At 33.9% G+C, this 17849-nt stretch overlaps 1 protein-coding gene and 1 pseudogene across 1 annotated transcript; both read right to left on the bottom strand.

Annotated features, from left to right (window-relative positions):
• Positions 1 to 267: 267 nt before the first annotated feature.
• Positions 268 to 2507, bottom strand: LOC107403322 (cytochrome P450 71D11). Its single transcript, XM_016010206.4, has 2 exons — positions 1458 to 2507; positions 268 to 1013 (listed from the first exon to the last, which is right to left on the bottom strand). The coding sequence occupies exons 1-2, from the start codon at positions 2364 to 2366 to the stop codon at positions 366 to 368; spliced, it is 1557 nt and encodes a 518-aa protein (XP_015865692.2). The 5' UTR covers positions 2367 to 2507; the 3' UTR covers positions 268 to 365.
• A 738-nt stretch (positions 2508 to 3245) lies between these two features.
• Positions 3246 to 16046, bottom strand: LOC125420891 (cytochrome P450 71D10-like; annotated as a pseudogene).
• Between the last annotated feature and the right edge of the window lie 1803 nt (positions 16047 to 17849).

Raw genomic sequence — 17849 nt, forward strand, 5'->3', positions numbered from 1 at the left:
TTAATCTAAAATTTATTAGATATCTCAATTAATCATAAATTTAAAAAATAAATAAACAAATATATTAAATCAAACAAAATTTGAAATTGTGTGGATTTTATTTTTTTATTTTTTTCTTTCTATTAAATTTATAATGATTCAGGATGCCTATTCAACTGTAGCAACTACAAACACAAATAAACATTTGGTTTGTAAATAGACAGTCCTAGTGGACAATAATTTGTGAACAGAAGCTAAATAGCTTACAAATATTAAAAGCCAAGAGTATTCTCAGGCTATATGGTTTCCCCGAATTCTTATTACCCATTCTCATAAACATAGAAGAAACACATTAAAAGTTGCTAATTTCAAAACAAATCAATTCCTTAGTTTTCACCATGGGGTTGTGGATTTTCAACAGGTGAAGGACGATAAGCTATGGGAATTAAATGCAGATCGTGTTTTCTTCTGACAGCAAGGCCATATCTCTCAGTCATGTCCAAGTCTTCATGTTTCATTCCATTTGGGAGTTTCCAATCAAAATGGTATAACAAATATGCAAGTGGAGCCTCAACACTGGTAACACCAAACGCCATACCGGGGCAAATTCTCCTTCCAGCACCAAATGGGATATACTCAAAATATGTACCTTTGAAATCAACAGAGCTATCAGTGAACCTCTCTGGATAGAAGCTCTCAGGTTCAGCCCAATATTTCGGATCTCTTCCAATTGCCCATGCATTTACCATCATTCTGGTTTTGGCAGGGATTTCATACCCATTAATCTCACATCTCTCTATGCATTCCCTTGGAACTAACAATGGAGCTGGAGGGTGTAATCTCAGAACTTCTTTAGCAACACACTTCAAATATTTCATCTCATTAATGCTTGTTTCATCTACAAAGCCTTTCCTGTCAACCACTTCCCTAACCTCATCTTGTGCTTTCTTCATCACTCTTGGATTCTTAATCATTTCTGACATTGCCCAATCTACAGTAGTTGCTGATGTCTCACTCCCAGCACCATAGATATCCTGAACATTTTTTTTTTTTTTTTCACATAAACATATATCGTGTTAAATAATCGAAAACTGAAATTTAATTAATTTCCTCCACAAAATTCATACTATTGTTTAATTATTCATTTTTTATAAAATGGTTAACTTTTGTATGCTATAATTGAAAGTCTTGATTCTTAGAATATTTGAGGATCCTTGATAGAGTCTGCTACAAACCTATAAAGCTTGTCATCATTGATTTGCCACATAAAAGACATAACACTTCAAATTTTGGACGAAGTAGAAAACTTTAGTTTGAATCATATTAGAATATTTATTTGGCAGGCCCATTTTCTATGAGCTATAACCTTTGAAATAGTCGGTGATTTAACAAATTACATACACGAGGAAGAAAAAACTTACATTTCAGTATCAAGATGTGACTGAAATTTCAGCAAAAATTGAGCAGTATTCATTTACCTGGATCACTGCTTTGATATTATCAACAGTTAGTGAAAACTGATCCGGATCACCACGGTCATGATACTTCAAAAGAACATCTACAATATCGTCTTCTGTCTCAACCCCGTGATATTTTCTTCTTTCCTTGGACTCTTTGTGTTCATTGATGATGGTTTCCAATACAGTATCAGCCTCTTGACGCAGCCTTTCAAGTTTAGCTCCCATTCCACTGATTAGGTAAAGAAAATGAACAGAAGGAAACAGATCTGCTAGATTGAAACCTGCTGCAACCTCGACAACTTCAGCAATAACGGATACAAATCTTTCTTGTTCTTTGCTTTTCTTACCAAAAGCTGATTTCGAAGTAATGGCATATGCGGTGGAGTAAATCATGTCAGTAAGATTAATAGCTGAACCAGAATGTGAACCAATGAGTTGGACAAGATTTGATAGCTCTTCTTCTCTAATGGGTTGGTAAGATTGAACTTGTTTAATGCTTAGAACCTCCTGTATGCAAATTTTTCGAATTTGTCTCCAATACTCTCCATAGGGTGTGAAAGTTATACCAGAAGAACCGGCGGACATTATCTTTGAAAAAAGAATCTGAGGCCTAGAAGCAAAAGCAATATCATGGGTTTTCAAAACTTGTTTGGCAAACTCTGGAGATGAAACAACTATGGTGGAAACTTGACCAAGTTTGAGGTGCATCAATGGTCCACATTTCTTGGCCAAGTCTCTTAATGTACGATGCGGTAGAGACCCAATCATTTGGTGCATGTTTCCTGTAATGGGTAGTTTCCATGGTCCTGGTGGTAGTTTTGAAGCAGAGTTTATGGTTGTTGACCTTTTCAGTATGTTTATAACCATAAACAGGAAGACTAAGAAACTTAAAAGGATTGGGAAGGAGGAAGATAACTGGAGCTCCATGAACAAACTATAAAATGAGTTCTCCGCTTGGAATAATCATACTGTAAAGTAGAATGTTATAACATTTTAACATTTTTTATTTGCACTACGCAAAAGCACTTCAATAATTATGTTAACTTTTATTCTTATTTAGCTTGCTAAATTATCTAAGCACTGATTTCGGTCTGATTTGTACTTATTTCTTCTTAGATATTAAAAAATATATATTCTAAAAATGATAAATACCGTAAGAGGTGATTTAGGTGTCATTTTTTTATGTTTGTTAATATTTTGGGCGTGTTCAAGTAATTCTCTACATCATGCTTTTCAAACCTTTTTTGATCTAAGTTGACTGCTTTCGTCGATTGATACCGAACCTTCAGTCCCTACTAGAAATTTGACAGGTGTTTGGTCAATCGGTTGAATATGGACAGAGAAAAAATCAGACACCAAAAAATATTATAGTTCAGCAGCCACTTGTGACCCGTAGAAATTCAAGTTTCATTTAGTGACATCAATTTAATATAATATAACAAAAAATTGGACTGTAGTAGCTAATGTTGAATCATCAGTTTACCCTTTTTGGTGGTTCATTTGGGTGGGATAAATGCGTCACAAGATACAGCTACTACATTTAAAATATAAATACATAAGAGATAATATACTTTATTTACCCTTCTTATGACTTTGAAATATGTTAAGGGATAAATGCGTAACAAGATACAGCTGCTACATTTAAAATATAAATACATAAGAGATAATATACTTTATTTACCCTTCTTATGACTTTTTAAATAGATTAAGGGATAAATGCGTAACAAGATACAGCTACTACATTTAAAATATAGATACATAAGAGATAATATACTTTATTTACCCTTCTTATGACTTTGAAATAGATTAAGGATCATGATAAGTAATGGGAATCACTTGCAGATCATCTTTTCTTCTGACAGTAATGCCAAATCTCTCAGTCATGTCCAGTTCTTCATGTTTCATTCCATTTGGGAGTTTCCAATTAAAATGATACAACAGCAATGCAAGTGGAAGCTCAACATAGATAAGACCAAATGACATGCCAGGGAAAATTCTCCTTCCAGGTCCAAATGGGATATACTCAAAATGTGTACCCTAGAAATCCACATACTATCAATGAACCTCTCTGGAACAATGCTCTCTGCCTCTGGCCTGTTCAATGCTTGTTAGGAGTGGGCAAAAACCGACCTGACCCGACAAAACCGACCAAACCGAAGAATTTGGGTCGGTTTGGGTTGGTTTTTATTGTTTAGTCGGTTTGTGTCGGGTTATACATATAAAAATGTTACATTTTCGGTTCGGGTTACGGGTTGGAAGGAATTTTAACCCACCCAACCCGAACCGAACCGTTTCATACCCAAAGAGCCATTTTGCAAAAATTATTTTCATTAAATTATTTCTATGAAATTTTGTAAGCCATTGATCTCTCACCATCTAATTACCACCGTTGGATTACAAGATGAAAACACAATACACAACAGTGATAGCACTCAACACAATCTCAGATTCTCACAAAATGAAATTGAAGCCCTAGCACTCGCGTCGCCAGTCGCCACTCGCAGGCAGCATCCACCGGCCAGCCACCACCTGATTGAACTCCCAAGCAACGCCACCACTTGAACAACCGCCGGCACAGGACCCAGTCCACTCGTCGCCCTCTCGCCGATCGCCATTCGCCACCACTTGTCGCCCTCCCAAGCTCTGCAGGTAAAAATCATTATATTTCTTATTATTATTATAGTGATTATTGATTGATTGAAATTGAAAGGAAATCTTTCATAATTTTATTTTATTTCGAGTTAGCAACTTCTATTTTATTTTTTTTTCGTTCCTTTCTTCTTCCCTTCGGATTGGAAAATTAAATAGATCTTTGCATCTCACAATTCATGCTAAGGAGGCAATTCATAAAATCTTTTGTCCCAGTTAAAACCTGGTCTACACGATTTGGTCCCAGTTAAAAATCATGCTAAGGATCTTGTTTTTCTTTCATGATTTTAGCTTTTTGTGAATTAGCTATTTCAAGTCTAACTTCCCACTTTAAGTTTAAGATGCATGGACGTTCACCTACATCAGCAGGACAAATAATTTAGAAACCTTTTTTTATTTTTATTTTTTTGTTTCTTTTTCTTTCTTGTGTTGGTTAATCACTCAAAATCATTGCAAGCAAATACTGCAACCAAGCTAACCTGAGAGATGGGAATGTAAGTCTCCATTGGCCATGTACTTGTATATGAGCCCTGTATGAGGTCCATCATTGCAGTATCCAACCAGTTTTGTTAAGTTTACATGATGGACTCTCATCAAAACTTTTACCTGGATTTTAAAAAAATATATAGGATGTGTGACTCTAATTGCTATATGTAAATAGATATTGTATGAATTACTTATAATTAATCGCATACCTCGGCAAGAAATTGTTGATGTCCTTGGGCGGTGGATGAGGAGAGCATTTTTACGGCTTCTTGAGTCTTACCTATTTGGCCATAGTAAACTTTTCCAAATCCCCCTTCACCAAGAATGGTTGCAAATTTGTTGGTTATTCTTTGTAACTCAGAGTGTTTATATTGTTGTTTGTTTGATTCAAATGGCTTATTTTGTTGAATGGTGGACTTGGCAGTATCTGTCCAATTATTATATAAATTCATCATAATAATGTTCATAATTATGTACAAGCTAAACTTAAAGTACAAGCTGCATATATATATATATATATATATATATATATATATATATATTATATATTTATATATATGAGGTTCTTTTCCTCAAGTCACTCAAAATTATTTATGCATAACTAAAACTTTTTGTCTTGATAAATATGAATAAAAACCTTAACCTGCATTTTTTGTTCACAATCGCAGAATATATTGGAAGAAAGCTACTTCTTCAGTCACCTTCAAGGACCAAACAGCTTGCCTGAATCACCTGTTGGACAGGCTTCTCAAACTCTCAGCAGTCAGCACTAATTTGGGCAGTGAATCTAATTCCTCTCCAAATGGTAGAACAGATGTGGCAGGTTTGATAAGCTTCTAATTCTCTGGAATTTATTCTCTTTTAATTTCCTTTGGTGGTTGTTTCCCATTACTTAAAGAATCTATGCTATTTTAAATACATAAAATATTATACATGGAAACTATGGAATGCTGTTTTTTCTAATCAGTCTTAACACCAGGAGTTTGGATGGAAGAAGTGTATAGCAAACTTTTTTTTTCTGTTTTTTCTAATTAGTATTGCAATTTTATTTTTTTTATTTTGCTTTGTGGTCTAATATATTTTTTTCCCCTGTTTTGTAGATAAAATCAAACAGCCTATCGTGACTTGCATAAATCGAATAGCATTCCTTTTCTTCGTTTAATTCCAAGATCACAAACAATTGTGTGATTGTCTATTATTTGGAGGTAAGTTACTTAGCCTTTTTCTCGTTATTTTTGCATGTGGGAAGGTCAAAAATTGCTTTTGGAAAGTGTAGTGAAGCATAGGCTATGAAATTGTTTGCTGTGAAGTTTGGAGATTGTGAAGTGATGTGTGACTTGATTGCTGTGAAGTTGTTAATATAACCTGGCCTGCTGATTTTGACAGCTATATGTATATATATTTGTATATATATATACATATATTATATCTATAGCTTTGTATTTTAATGATAAAAAGCAAACTTAATTAAAAGATCCTGATGGGCATTTTCAGTAGGGTCCCAACTCTACCAATTCCTGTCTGTTCAACCAATTTTTCCTTTCTTGTTTCTCTTTATATTAAATTAATCTAGGCAAGAACTAGCTGGTCACAAACCAACCAGCAAAATCTTCTTCCATGAAGTGCATCTATATGTTTGTTTCAAAAAATGAAACAGAATTATGAATTATTCTCAACAATTTTCTGTATATGAAAAAGGTAACACCATGATTTTTCACTCTTTTTTTGGACTGGATAAGCGAGACATTGAATCCGAGCTACAAAAGCTAGCTATTCCCAATACTCATTATTTATCAAAAATTCTCTTTATAAGCAAACTCTCAATGTTCATAATTGTGGACCAAATTTCAACCAAAATTTTTTTTTCAACCATATACATGATAAAGATCTTTGCTATTATTGTCTGCTTGGTTGTCTAGAAAATAACATGGCCAAAAAACATTTTATGGGGTCTCAAAATAATGGCAGAAGAAGAAAAGTTTCCATGAACATATCAGCTGCAATTGTTTCTTAGACTTTCCCTGTTTTGGGTACAAAATAAAAAAAAAAAAAGGGACTAAAATTTTCTTTACTAGTACCATTAATGAATCCATTTTCATTACTACCAGTTCTGGGAAAATTTTCAATTGGTATTAAATATTTCTGTCTGACTTTCTTCACTAGCGGTACTTCATTCATATTTCACAAATGGCATTGCTTTCATCATATCCATTTTCTTCTAATTAGTATTGTTGACAAATAGGCATGGCCTACATTTTATTACTTATATATAATATACATATCCATTAAATATTCTCAGACAATTGTAGACATAGAAAATGGGTGAGAACTTGTTATGAAAATCTATTTGTGACATTTTCATAATTTATATGTGGAATTGTGCATGAAATTTGATTATGCTGCTGTTTTTTTTTGTATATATGTTTTTCAATATGTTTATTTTGTTTTTAATAGGTTCTAGATGGATGAGGGCCATAATGATTTGTATGATATTAATGAATTGGAAGAGTATTTAAATGAATCAGATAAAGCTGAATCTCAACCTTCACAGTTGGATAAACCTTATAAAACGCAAAAGAGAAAACCTTCTAGGGCTCCATCTTGGGTTTGGGAACATTTTGAAAAAATTCCAGATAATGATCCAAATAATCCTAGGTGCAAATGTAAACATTGTGGGGTAGATTATGCATGTAATACCAAGAGATGTGGAACTAGTACATTGCGAAACCATTTGATGAACCAATGCAAAAAATACCCTAATAGGATGGAGGATAAAAAGCAACAAGTTCTTTCATTTGAAAGTGGTAGTAGCAATTTGGTCTCTATGAGTACAACATTTAGTAAAGAGGCATGTAGGCTTGCATGTGCAGAAATGATCATCATGGACGAGTTACCATTTAGCCACGTTGAAGGAGAAGGGTTTAGAAAGTTTTGTAATGCTTTGAACCCTAAGTTTGAACCGCCATCTCGTAGAACAATTTCTAGAGATGTGTTTCAGTTGTACTTAGATGAGAAAATTTTTTTGAAGAGTGTGTTTTCATTGAGGAAGCAAAGGGTTTGTCTTACGACGGACACATGGACTTCCATTCAAAATAACAATTACATGACTCTTACCGCTCATTTCATTGATGATGATTGGAAGTTGCATAAGAGAATTTTAAATTTTTGTATTGTGCAAAATCATAAGGGTGAGACAATTGGTAAGGTTATAGAAAATTGTTTGATTGAATGGGGTATTGAAAGGGTTTTCACAATAACGGTTGATAATGCTTCTTCAAATGATGTGGCTGTTAATTTTTTGAAAGGAAAATTAAATTATTGGAAAGGAAATGTTTTGGATGGTGAGTTTTTACATGTTCGTTGTGCTGCACATATTGTAAATTTAATTGTGACATTTGGATTAAGGGAAATCCATGATAGTATTGCTGGAATTCGTAATGCTATTAGATTTGTTCGATAATCTCCTTCAAGGTTAAACAAATTTAAAGAATGTGTAGAGAAGGAGAAAATTGAATTTAAAGAAACCGTGGTTTTGGATGTGTCTACTAGGTGGAATTCCACCTATTTGATGTTGAACTTGGCTTTGAAGTATCAAAAAGGTTTTGATAGGATGATAGATGCTGATGGACATTATCTTGGATATTTTGAGGAAGATGAAGTAGGAAGGAAGAGAGCCGGACCACCTCTAATTAAAGATTGGGATAGTGCAAGGGTTTTTGTGAAATTTCTTGCTACTTTTTATGAAGTTACCTTAAAGTTTAGTGCCTCTTTGACTGTTACTTCTAATATATGTTTTCATGAATTGAGTTTGATGTATAATGCACTTGTTGAATGGAGTAATAGTCAAAATCATTTGATGGCCGATATGGCAAAGAAAATGTTGATAAAGTTTGACAAATATTGGGGTTCACTTGGAAATGTCAACAAGTTGTTGCTTATTGCCATTGTGCTTGATCCACGATATAAGCTGGAATATGTATCATATCTTTTTGAGGATGCTTATGAAAGTGGTATGGTTGAATCTTTGACTAGGGATGTAAAAGATACTTTAGTTAACCTTTACAACTTCTATAAGGAAATTGATTCTATGAATGGGAGTTCTAAAGTATCAAATTCAAATGATGGTCAATCAATGCAAGCACAACAAAGTGGGATGATGATGGATTCATTGGATGATGGAAGCATAGATGATCGTCGGCGTTTGAAAGAATCACAATTTAAAAAAAGAAAAATGGAGAAAAATGTATTGGAAATAAAGAATGAGGTTGATAAATTTTTGTTTGATCCATGTGAGGATGTGGAGAGTGAGAAATTTGATATTTTGGCTTGGTGGAAAAATAATTGGACAAAATATCGAATTTTATCTCAAATTGCAAGAGATGTATACGCCATTCCAGTTTCTACAGTAGCATCCGAATCTGCTTTTAGTACCGGAGGGCGTATTCTTGATGCATTCCGAAGTTCATTGGGTCCAAAAATGGTGGAGGCTTTGATTTGTTCTCAAAATTGTTTGCAATCAAAGCCTATGACGTATGATTATAGAGTTGAAATACCAATAGAAGATGTCGCATATTATGATTCTATTGAATCGGGTAAGCATTTTTTTTATTATTATTATTTGTACTTTTATTTTTATTATCTATTTTAGAGTTTTTAAAATTTTTTAGTAATATTTACAACTTCTTTTAGCTTACTAATTAATCTAATATCATATTTTAATTTGTTTAGGAGCATCTTGGGTTACAAAACAAAGTTTACCTCCACCTAATTGATATATGATTACTTGGTAAGTTTGTTGTTAATTCCAAATCATCAATTATCTTTTAAGTTAGATAATATTTTAGTAATACACTTAATGTTTATTGATTGCTAATTCTTTACATTTAATGCTTAATGTTTAATGTTTATTTATAATTTTAATGTTTGTTGAAGGATGAATGGAATTTGGTTTATTGAGGTAGTGAGCTTGTGGTTGCTGCTGGTGGCTTTTCAGCAATGGAGAATGTGGAAGAAAACAATATTTAAAATAATTTTCATTTTTATGGATTATTAGTTTATTTAATTATAAGTTTATTTTAAAATTTTAGATTTCAAATATGGGTTGTATTTTATTTTGTTGCTAATAATGGTTGTAGACTTGTTATATACTTTATTTGTTGATGTATGGTTTATAATTGGGTGGTGGTAGTTGTAGATTTGTATTATAGTTGTATGATTTTGTGTTGTATTATTTAATATGTTTGATGCTTAATAATTAACTTATTTGGTATTTTTGTTTAGGTGGATGGATGTATGTTAAAATTATTTAATTTAAAGAATAATTTGAAAAGAATATCTAATTTAAAATATAGATTGATGATTAAAAAGGCCTAAAAATTTTTTTATACAATTTTAGTCCAAAAAATACCAAATTCGAAATATATATATATATACAATTTGGGCCGAGGCCCAACACGAAGCCCAGATCGGCCCAAACCGCAAACCCAACCCAAACCAATCAAGTATGGTCGGTTCGGTCGGTTTCGGGTTGTATATTGGGTTCGGTTCGGTTCGGTTATGTAACTAACCCAAACCGAATTTGTCGGTTAGGTTTAAAAAAACCCCAAAAACCGAACCAATCCGCACCGAGCCCACCCCTAATGCTTGTATCTCTCCCAATTTCCCATTCATTCACTATCACCTTAGTTTTGAAAGGAATCACATATCCATTAATTTCAAAGCCCTCTCTGCATTCCTTTGGAAGCAATAGTGGAGCTGGAGGATGTAACCTTAGCATTTCTTTCATAACAAGTTTTAAATATTTCATCTCTCTAAGCCATGTTTCATCAACTAGACCTCTTCTCCTGGACACTTTAAAGAAAAGCAAAGATTGCGGTATGAAATCTATATTTTATTAATGTACTGAATCACCATAGAAATACAAAAAAGCAGGTACAATAGATAAACATAGAAATAATAAGGCTATACATAGGTTGTTACAGTTAAGAACAAAAGATGAATTTGTTATGAGCCATTATGCCCCCTCAAAATTTGTGGTCTTGGAAGAACATGAATTTTGGACCTGTTAGCCAAGAACAATGACCGAGGGACAGATTTGGTTAAGATATCAGCCAGTTGATCACATGTGGAGACATGATGTACCGAAAGAGTGCTAGATTGAACTTGCTATCATAAAAAGTTGAAGTTTACACCAATGTGCTTCATTTTTTAGTGAAAAAAAGGATTGGAATAGAGATATGTAGCCTTAAATTTTCACATTAGAGTACTAGTGGTGGGGAGAGGGGAATATCAAGTTCTGTGAGTAAATTCTCTACCCAGCAAAGTTCAGCAGTGGCATTTGCAGTAGCCTTTTATCAGCTTTGGTTGAGTACATAGAAATGGACTTTTATTTTCTTAATGTCCAAGAAATGGGATTGGCACCTAGAAAAATAATATAGGCTGTGGTTGAACTCCTGTCATCTTTGTTTCAGACCCAGTCAGCATTTGAAAATGCATGGAGGGAGAGAGGCAAGGAGCGATATAGAAAGAAACCAAGATTAGAAGTACCCTTGAAGTATCTTAGTACTCGTTTGGCCGTACTCCAATGTACTTCCATGGGCTTGTGCATGAATTAGGCTAGTTTATTAACAACAAAGGTGATGTCAGGCTAAGTGATAGACAAGTATTAAAGAGAGCCAACAACTTGTTTGTATTGAGCTGCATTTGAGAGGTTTTGTCCATTAAAAAGAGAAAGTGAAGAGGATGATGCCATCGGTGTGGGGAACTCTTTGGTGCCACTCATACCAGTTTGTCAAGTATGTCATGGATATGTTTCTATTGGGAGAACAACAAACTAGTAGTGGACTGTAAGACTTCCACACCCAAAAACTAATGAAGTGCACTAAGATCCTTTAGAGAAAAACATCTTGATAGAGCATGAATGAATTATCGGGCGAATGAAGGGCTATTTCCTATAATAGTAATATCATCTACGTAGACCAATAAGTACAATATGTAGCCATTATGAGTGTAGTAGAATAGTGAAGAATCAAAGCCCTAGTTTTTAAAGCCAAAATGAAGAAGAAAGGATTTTAAAGTAAGGTACCAAGCTCGGGGTGCACTTTTGAGTCCATAAAGAGCCTTTTTGAGTTTGCAAACAAAGGTTGGTTTAGATGAATTAACAAAGCCTAAAGGCTGGTTCATGAATACCTCACCATCCAGTGTGCTATTCAAAAAGGCATTGTTGATGTCTAACTGATGAATTTGCCAGTTGTTGGTAAGATCAAGACATAAGATAATGCGTGTGGTGGCGAGTTTGATCATAGGACTGTAAGTTTCAGAGTAATCAACACCAGGTCATTGATGAAAACCTTTTTCCACTAGACGAGCCTTGTATCAATTAAGAGAGCCATATGGATTTCTCTTTATCTAAAAGACCCATTTGTTACCAACAATATTTTGACCACGAAAATGAGGTGCTAATTCCCAAGTGTTATTTTTCATAAGCGCTTGATACTCACTTTGCATGGTAGCCAACTAGTTTTTGTCTACCAAGGCTTAGGCAATAGTTCGTGGTTCTTTTGAGGTGAGGGTAGGTAATTTGTGGCCAAGTAGAAGTACAGCTTGGGTTTAAAGATGTTGTTGAGGGATCTAGTATGCATATTGTGTATGCATTTAGGAGGAGAGGGGGTAGCAGGTGTGGATTGTTGGGAAGACACTGGAGAAGGATTACGTGCTGCATGGGAGGATACACATAGAGGAATCTGTAAATGAATTTTATGAGTGTATTGAAGGAGAGGAGTTCATAACCAAGTTGGATTGACTACTTATAGGGACTCTGGATTTTGAGAAGGTAAGGAAATGTTTGTTAAATGCATGGAGAGAGGTTCGATTGGAGTAGAAGTCTTGGAAGCTTAGGTTTTAGTAGGGAATGGTAGTAGTTGATGAGGTGGATAAGAAACTAGGATAGGTGACAGGGCAGAAGGTGAGGCTTTACAATTTTTTGAGTGGGTAGAAAAACAATTGGACTTGAGAGGAAAGATAAACTTGATAAATACCATATGCCATGATACATATATTTTATCAGTTAAAGGATCAAGAGATCTATATCCATTCTAAGAAGGTACATAGCCTAAAAAGAGATATGGTTTTGAATTGGACTCAAGTTTATGTGAATTATACTATTTCAACCAAGGATCACAAAGGCACCCAATTTTTTTTTTGACAATTTGTAGTTTGGAGATTTGTTAAATGAATATGAAAAGGGGAATTATTGTGAAGAGTTTTGTAGAAAGCCGGTTAATGAGATAAACAGTTGTGCCTATGGCATCTTTCAGCATAGCCATTTTATTTTGGTGTATAAGATGTTCTTAACTAGTCTGTTCACATGAGACATTCAGTACTTCTCCAATCTCATCTTCACCCCTCACTACAGCAATATCTCCACTTTCATAGTGCTTTTCTCTATTTACTTTGTTTATTCTTTTCTAACAATCCTTAAGAAGATGATCCTTTCCTTGACAATAATAACATTTCCTTTCTCTAGTCCGCCACTTAGATCTAGATTTTCCTCTAAATTTTTCTATCTTTATTTTTATAACTCTTAGAATTTATAAAAGAACCTCTTCCTCTAGTAACAATTCCCGCTCCAATTGACTTATCTTTCTTCACAATTTTCATCTCAAGTTCTTTAGATTTAAGGGCACTTATTACAACATCTGTTATGAGAACCTCTCTCCCATATTTGATAACATTGTTCAGATTCTTGTAGCTATTAGGAATTGAATTTAATAAGATAATAGCAAAATGCTCATCTATAAATTTTTCATTACAGTTTGCCAAACCAATGCCAGTCTATTAAATTCATCAAGGTTCTCATCTAAATCCTTTGAAGCATTCATTCTAAACCCAAAGAAATTTTCTAGCAGTATATCTTATATGGAAAAGATCTAACCAAATATAACTATTCCAACATTTTTCTGATTGAAGAGGTAGTTTTTGAGTCATTTACTTTTCTTAGAACACTGTAAGATAGATGAAAAATCATGGTACTATAGACTATCTCATCCCTGTCTTTCCATTTTTCTTCATTCAGGCATTAAGAGTTGAATCATCTAGAATATGCACATAAAAAATTAAGCATTTACAGTATAGCTTATTGGCAATGTTATATACTAACTCTTTCTCTTCCAAATCCTAGGTCCTAAAATGTATAAAAGAAAAAAGAAACTTTTTATTCAGTTTTCCCCATGGGAAATTTTTCAATAGGTGAATTTAATTAAGGATGATAAGCGATGGGAATCAAAAGCAGGTCATCTTTTCTTCGGACAGTGATGCCAAACCTCTTAGTCACGTTTAGTTCTTCAAGTTTCAAATTATTTAGGAGTTTCCAAAATGATACAACAGCCATGAAAGCGGAAGCTCAACATTGATCATACCAAATGACACACCAAGACACATTCTCCTTCCAGCACCAAATGGAAACATAAGCTATCGATGAAGCTATCAGGGTCAGTCCAATATTTAGGGTCTCTTGCTATTGCATATGCATTTATTATCACCTTAGTTTTGATAGGAATCCTGATACGAACCTAGGACGACCTGCTCCTAAACCCGTATTATATTAGCCCGGATTAAGTTCAAGTTCTAATGGAATGGACCTCAACCCCTAACCAACCTATGGTTAGAAACCTTGGTATAATGTAGACGCCACAATAGGGGATGGAAAACCTATTGATAAGTCAAGCTAAAACAACCAATTCTCTAATGGTGTTTTAGGTGTTCTCAAAGAACAAAGAGATAATTAATCTCACAAGTATTTTTCTTTATCAAATCAAAGTTTTTCTTATTATTGAAAAATAAGCCTTTAAATAGGCTTTGAAAGAAACAAAATAAACCCTAAAAACCCTAGGAAAAACCGGCCACACAATGAAGAAGTTTACCTTGGCCGAAACTTTCCTTTTCCTAAACTAATTTGGATTAATTAATTCCTTTATTTTGAATTAGGAATTAATTAATTTACAATGAAAATAATAAAATAATAACTTTCCTAAACTTATTTGTCCAGAAAATAAATAAATAAAAACTAAAAAGTAATGGTCGTTTCCTAAAACAAAAAGTAGAATAAAATTAGGAAACTATAATACTAGCTTTTTGACTAAATTGACTTTGACCAATCTTTGACCAAATTGAGCTCCAAATTAGCTTCAATATGCTTTGTAGGATGCCAAATAACCTTATTGTGAAGTTCCTCACGTTGCCCTTGCTTGGAAGTATGAGAAAAGGCTAATACAGTAAAATACAGTAAAGCCAGCAAGGAATACAGCAAATCCGGCCTTTCCTTCTCCTTGTGCGCAAACCACCTTGTTGGTCGGCTTTGAAGCTGCTTTGGCTGGTTTCTATGACTCATCCTCCATATGAATTGAACCCATAAGGATGGGGTTCCAATTCATACAACCCGGCCTCCTTATTATCACCAAAAACGTCACCCGACCCTGTTTTGGCTTCTATTGCTTGTATGAGTAAAACAGGCCTTGGTTCTTTAGATGTGGCCAACCCCTCTTGACTATGACTTATTCCTTGTATGAAGACAGCAAGATTGTCCTTGAACTTCTTGGCTTGGGCCCTAGTGATCGGTCCCACCTTCATTTGTATTGGGTCAGCACCCCAGCGGGTTGTCGGTCGAGTAGTCTCGGGTGGAATCGCATCAAATCCCATACCCATTAATCTCACATACTTCATTGCATGCTTTTGGAAGCAGCAAAGGATCAAGAGCGTGTAATCTCAAAACCTCTTTTATAACACACTTTAAATATTTCATTCCATTAAGGCTCGTTTCATCAACTGAACGTTTTCTGCTTAACACTTCCTTAACCTCTTCTTATGCCTACTTCATCATTTTTGGATGTTTTATCATTTCTAACATTGCCCAGTCTATAGCAGTTGCTAATTTCTCGCTCCCTCTAGCAAACATATCCAGCCATGTTTTTTCTATACCATGTCAATTTTTGTTGAAATGTGAAGTAATTTTGAAAAATAGACTATTTGGGAAAGGTAATTTATGAATTCATTTGGTAATTCAAATTTTATTTACACAATCCATGGATGAGGATGAATTTATCCAGGGAAAGAATAAGCTAACCCCAATGAGGTGTAGGAATGCACTATAGAAGAATTTGAGCCGAGCTATTAAAAGGTGTATATATAGTTTAGTTAGGTTGAGAAGCTCAAAAGAAGGAGTAAAAATATCTTTGTAGAGGAAGAAGATAAACTCATCTAATTTATCATCTAAGGATGAGCTCATCAACAAAAAAGGATAGCAAGATATAATAGTGAGATAGCTTGTTAAGAAGGAAATATCCATTATGCAATATCAGGGATAAAGGGATCCATAACTAGAACCACTTACACTTGCTCTTTGTTTTGACCATTATCCATAACCAGAACCACTCGCACTAGCTCTCTGTTTCTGACCATTCCTCTGCTATAATCCATTACCATATATTTGTGCATCATTAATGTCCAAAAGTACTTATTAAAGGTGTACATTTTGAGCAAGAATAAATGAATTATAGTTTGAAATGATTCACAAACATGAGGAAGCAGTTAATTTCAACTCTGTAGTAAAGATATTTGATAGAGACATAGGAAAAGCAATAATGTTTCAATAGAAAAATGAACATATATAATACTAGTAATGATTTGATGTTATCAGAAGTCAGGGAAACCTCATTATGATCTAGATCACAGCGGTCATGAAACTTCAAAAGAAAATCTACAAAACCTTCATCTATTTTAATTACCCCATCTTTTCTTCTTTCCCTGTCCTCTTTGTGTTCCTTGATGATGATGTTCATTATCCTGTCAACCTCTCATTGTAGCCTCTCAAGTTTTGGCCTCAATCCGCTGAGTAGATGAAGCAAATATACGGAAAGAAATAGATCTTCAACATTAAAACCTCTTGCAACTTTTATCACTTGCCCCACAACCGATACAAATCTTTCTTATTCTTTAGATTTCTTACCAAAGGTAGCCTTTCAGGTGATGCCACATGCTGTGGAATGAATTTGCTCAGTAAGATTAATGGTTGATCCAGCATGTGAACCAATGAATTGAATGAGATTAGATAGCTATTCTTCTCTAATAGGTCGATATGATTGAACTTTTTTTGTGCTTAGAAGCTCTCGCACACAGATATTTTGAATTTGTTTCCAATAGTCACCATAAGGTGAAAATGCAACACTGGTAGAATTATAGGACATGATCTGCGAAAAAAGAATTTCTGGCCTAGATGCAAAGATAGCATCACGGGTTCTCATAATCTTTTTGGCAAACTCTGGAGACAAAACCACCACATTGAAACTTGTCCAAAGTTTAGGTGTTGGATAATATATGAAAAAATGTTTAAAATGGAGGCTTGAAAAATGAAGGAGGTTAAAAAATATTGTTTTGGTAAAATTAAAAGAGTGGGCCGAGGCTTAAATTTGATTGAGAGGAGGTTGTTGATCTTTTCAATATGTTTAAAACCATAAACAGTAAGACGAAGAAAGTTAAAAGGATCGGGAAGGAGGAAGATAATTGGAGCTCCATGAACAAAGTATAAAATGAGTTCTATTGTTTAAAAGGTTATTAAATTAATGGTTGTCCAAAGTGCATATTTATATATATATATACAAAATGTTAGGGTGGGATTTTTGCATCTTTTGACTTCTTGATCATGTTAAATAATTATTTCGTGTTTCAATTTGCTTTCTACTTGGAATAATCATACTGTGAGGTGGAATGTTATATCATTTTGACATTTTTTATTTGCACTATGCAAAAACCCTTCGATAATTATATTAACTTTTATTCTTATTTAGCTTGTTAAATTATCTAATCACTAATTTTGGTCTGATTTCTATTATTTCTTCTTATATATTAAAAATATATATTCTAAAAATGATAAAAACAATAATATAAAACCTAGGAGGGTAGCCCCCTTAAGCCATCATTATTGACTATACCATAACAGGTGACTTAGGTGTCATTTCTAAAATGTTGGTTAATATTTTGGGTGTGTTTAAGGAATTCTCTCCACCATGCTTTTCAAACCCTTTTTTGGCTAAGTTGTCTGCTTTTCTCCACTAATGCCGAACCTTCAGTCCTAGTACTAGAAATTTGATAGGGGTTTAGTCCACTAGTTGGATATTGACCATGAAAAAATCAAACACCAAATAATATTATAGTTCAGCAGCCACTCATCACCCATAGAAATTCAAGTTTCATTTAGTAAAATCAATTTAATCTAATATAGCA

The sequence above is a fragment of the Ziziphus jujuba genome, chromosome 1, assembly GCF_031755915.1.
Source record: "Ziziphus jujuba cultivar Dongzao chromosome 1, ASM3175591v1".
Taxonomy (NCBI): Eukaryota; Viridiplantae; Streptophyta; class Magnoliopsida; order Rosales; family Rhamnaceae; genus Ziziphus; species Ziziphus jujuba.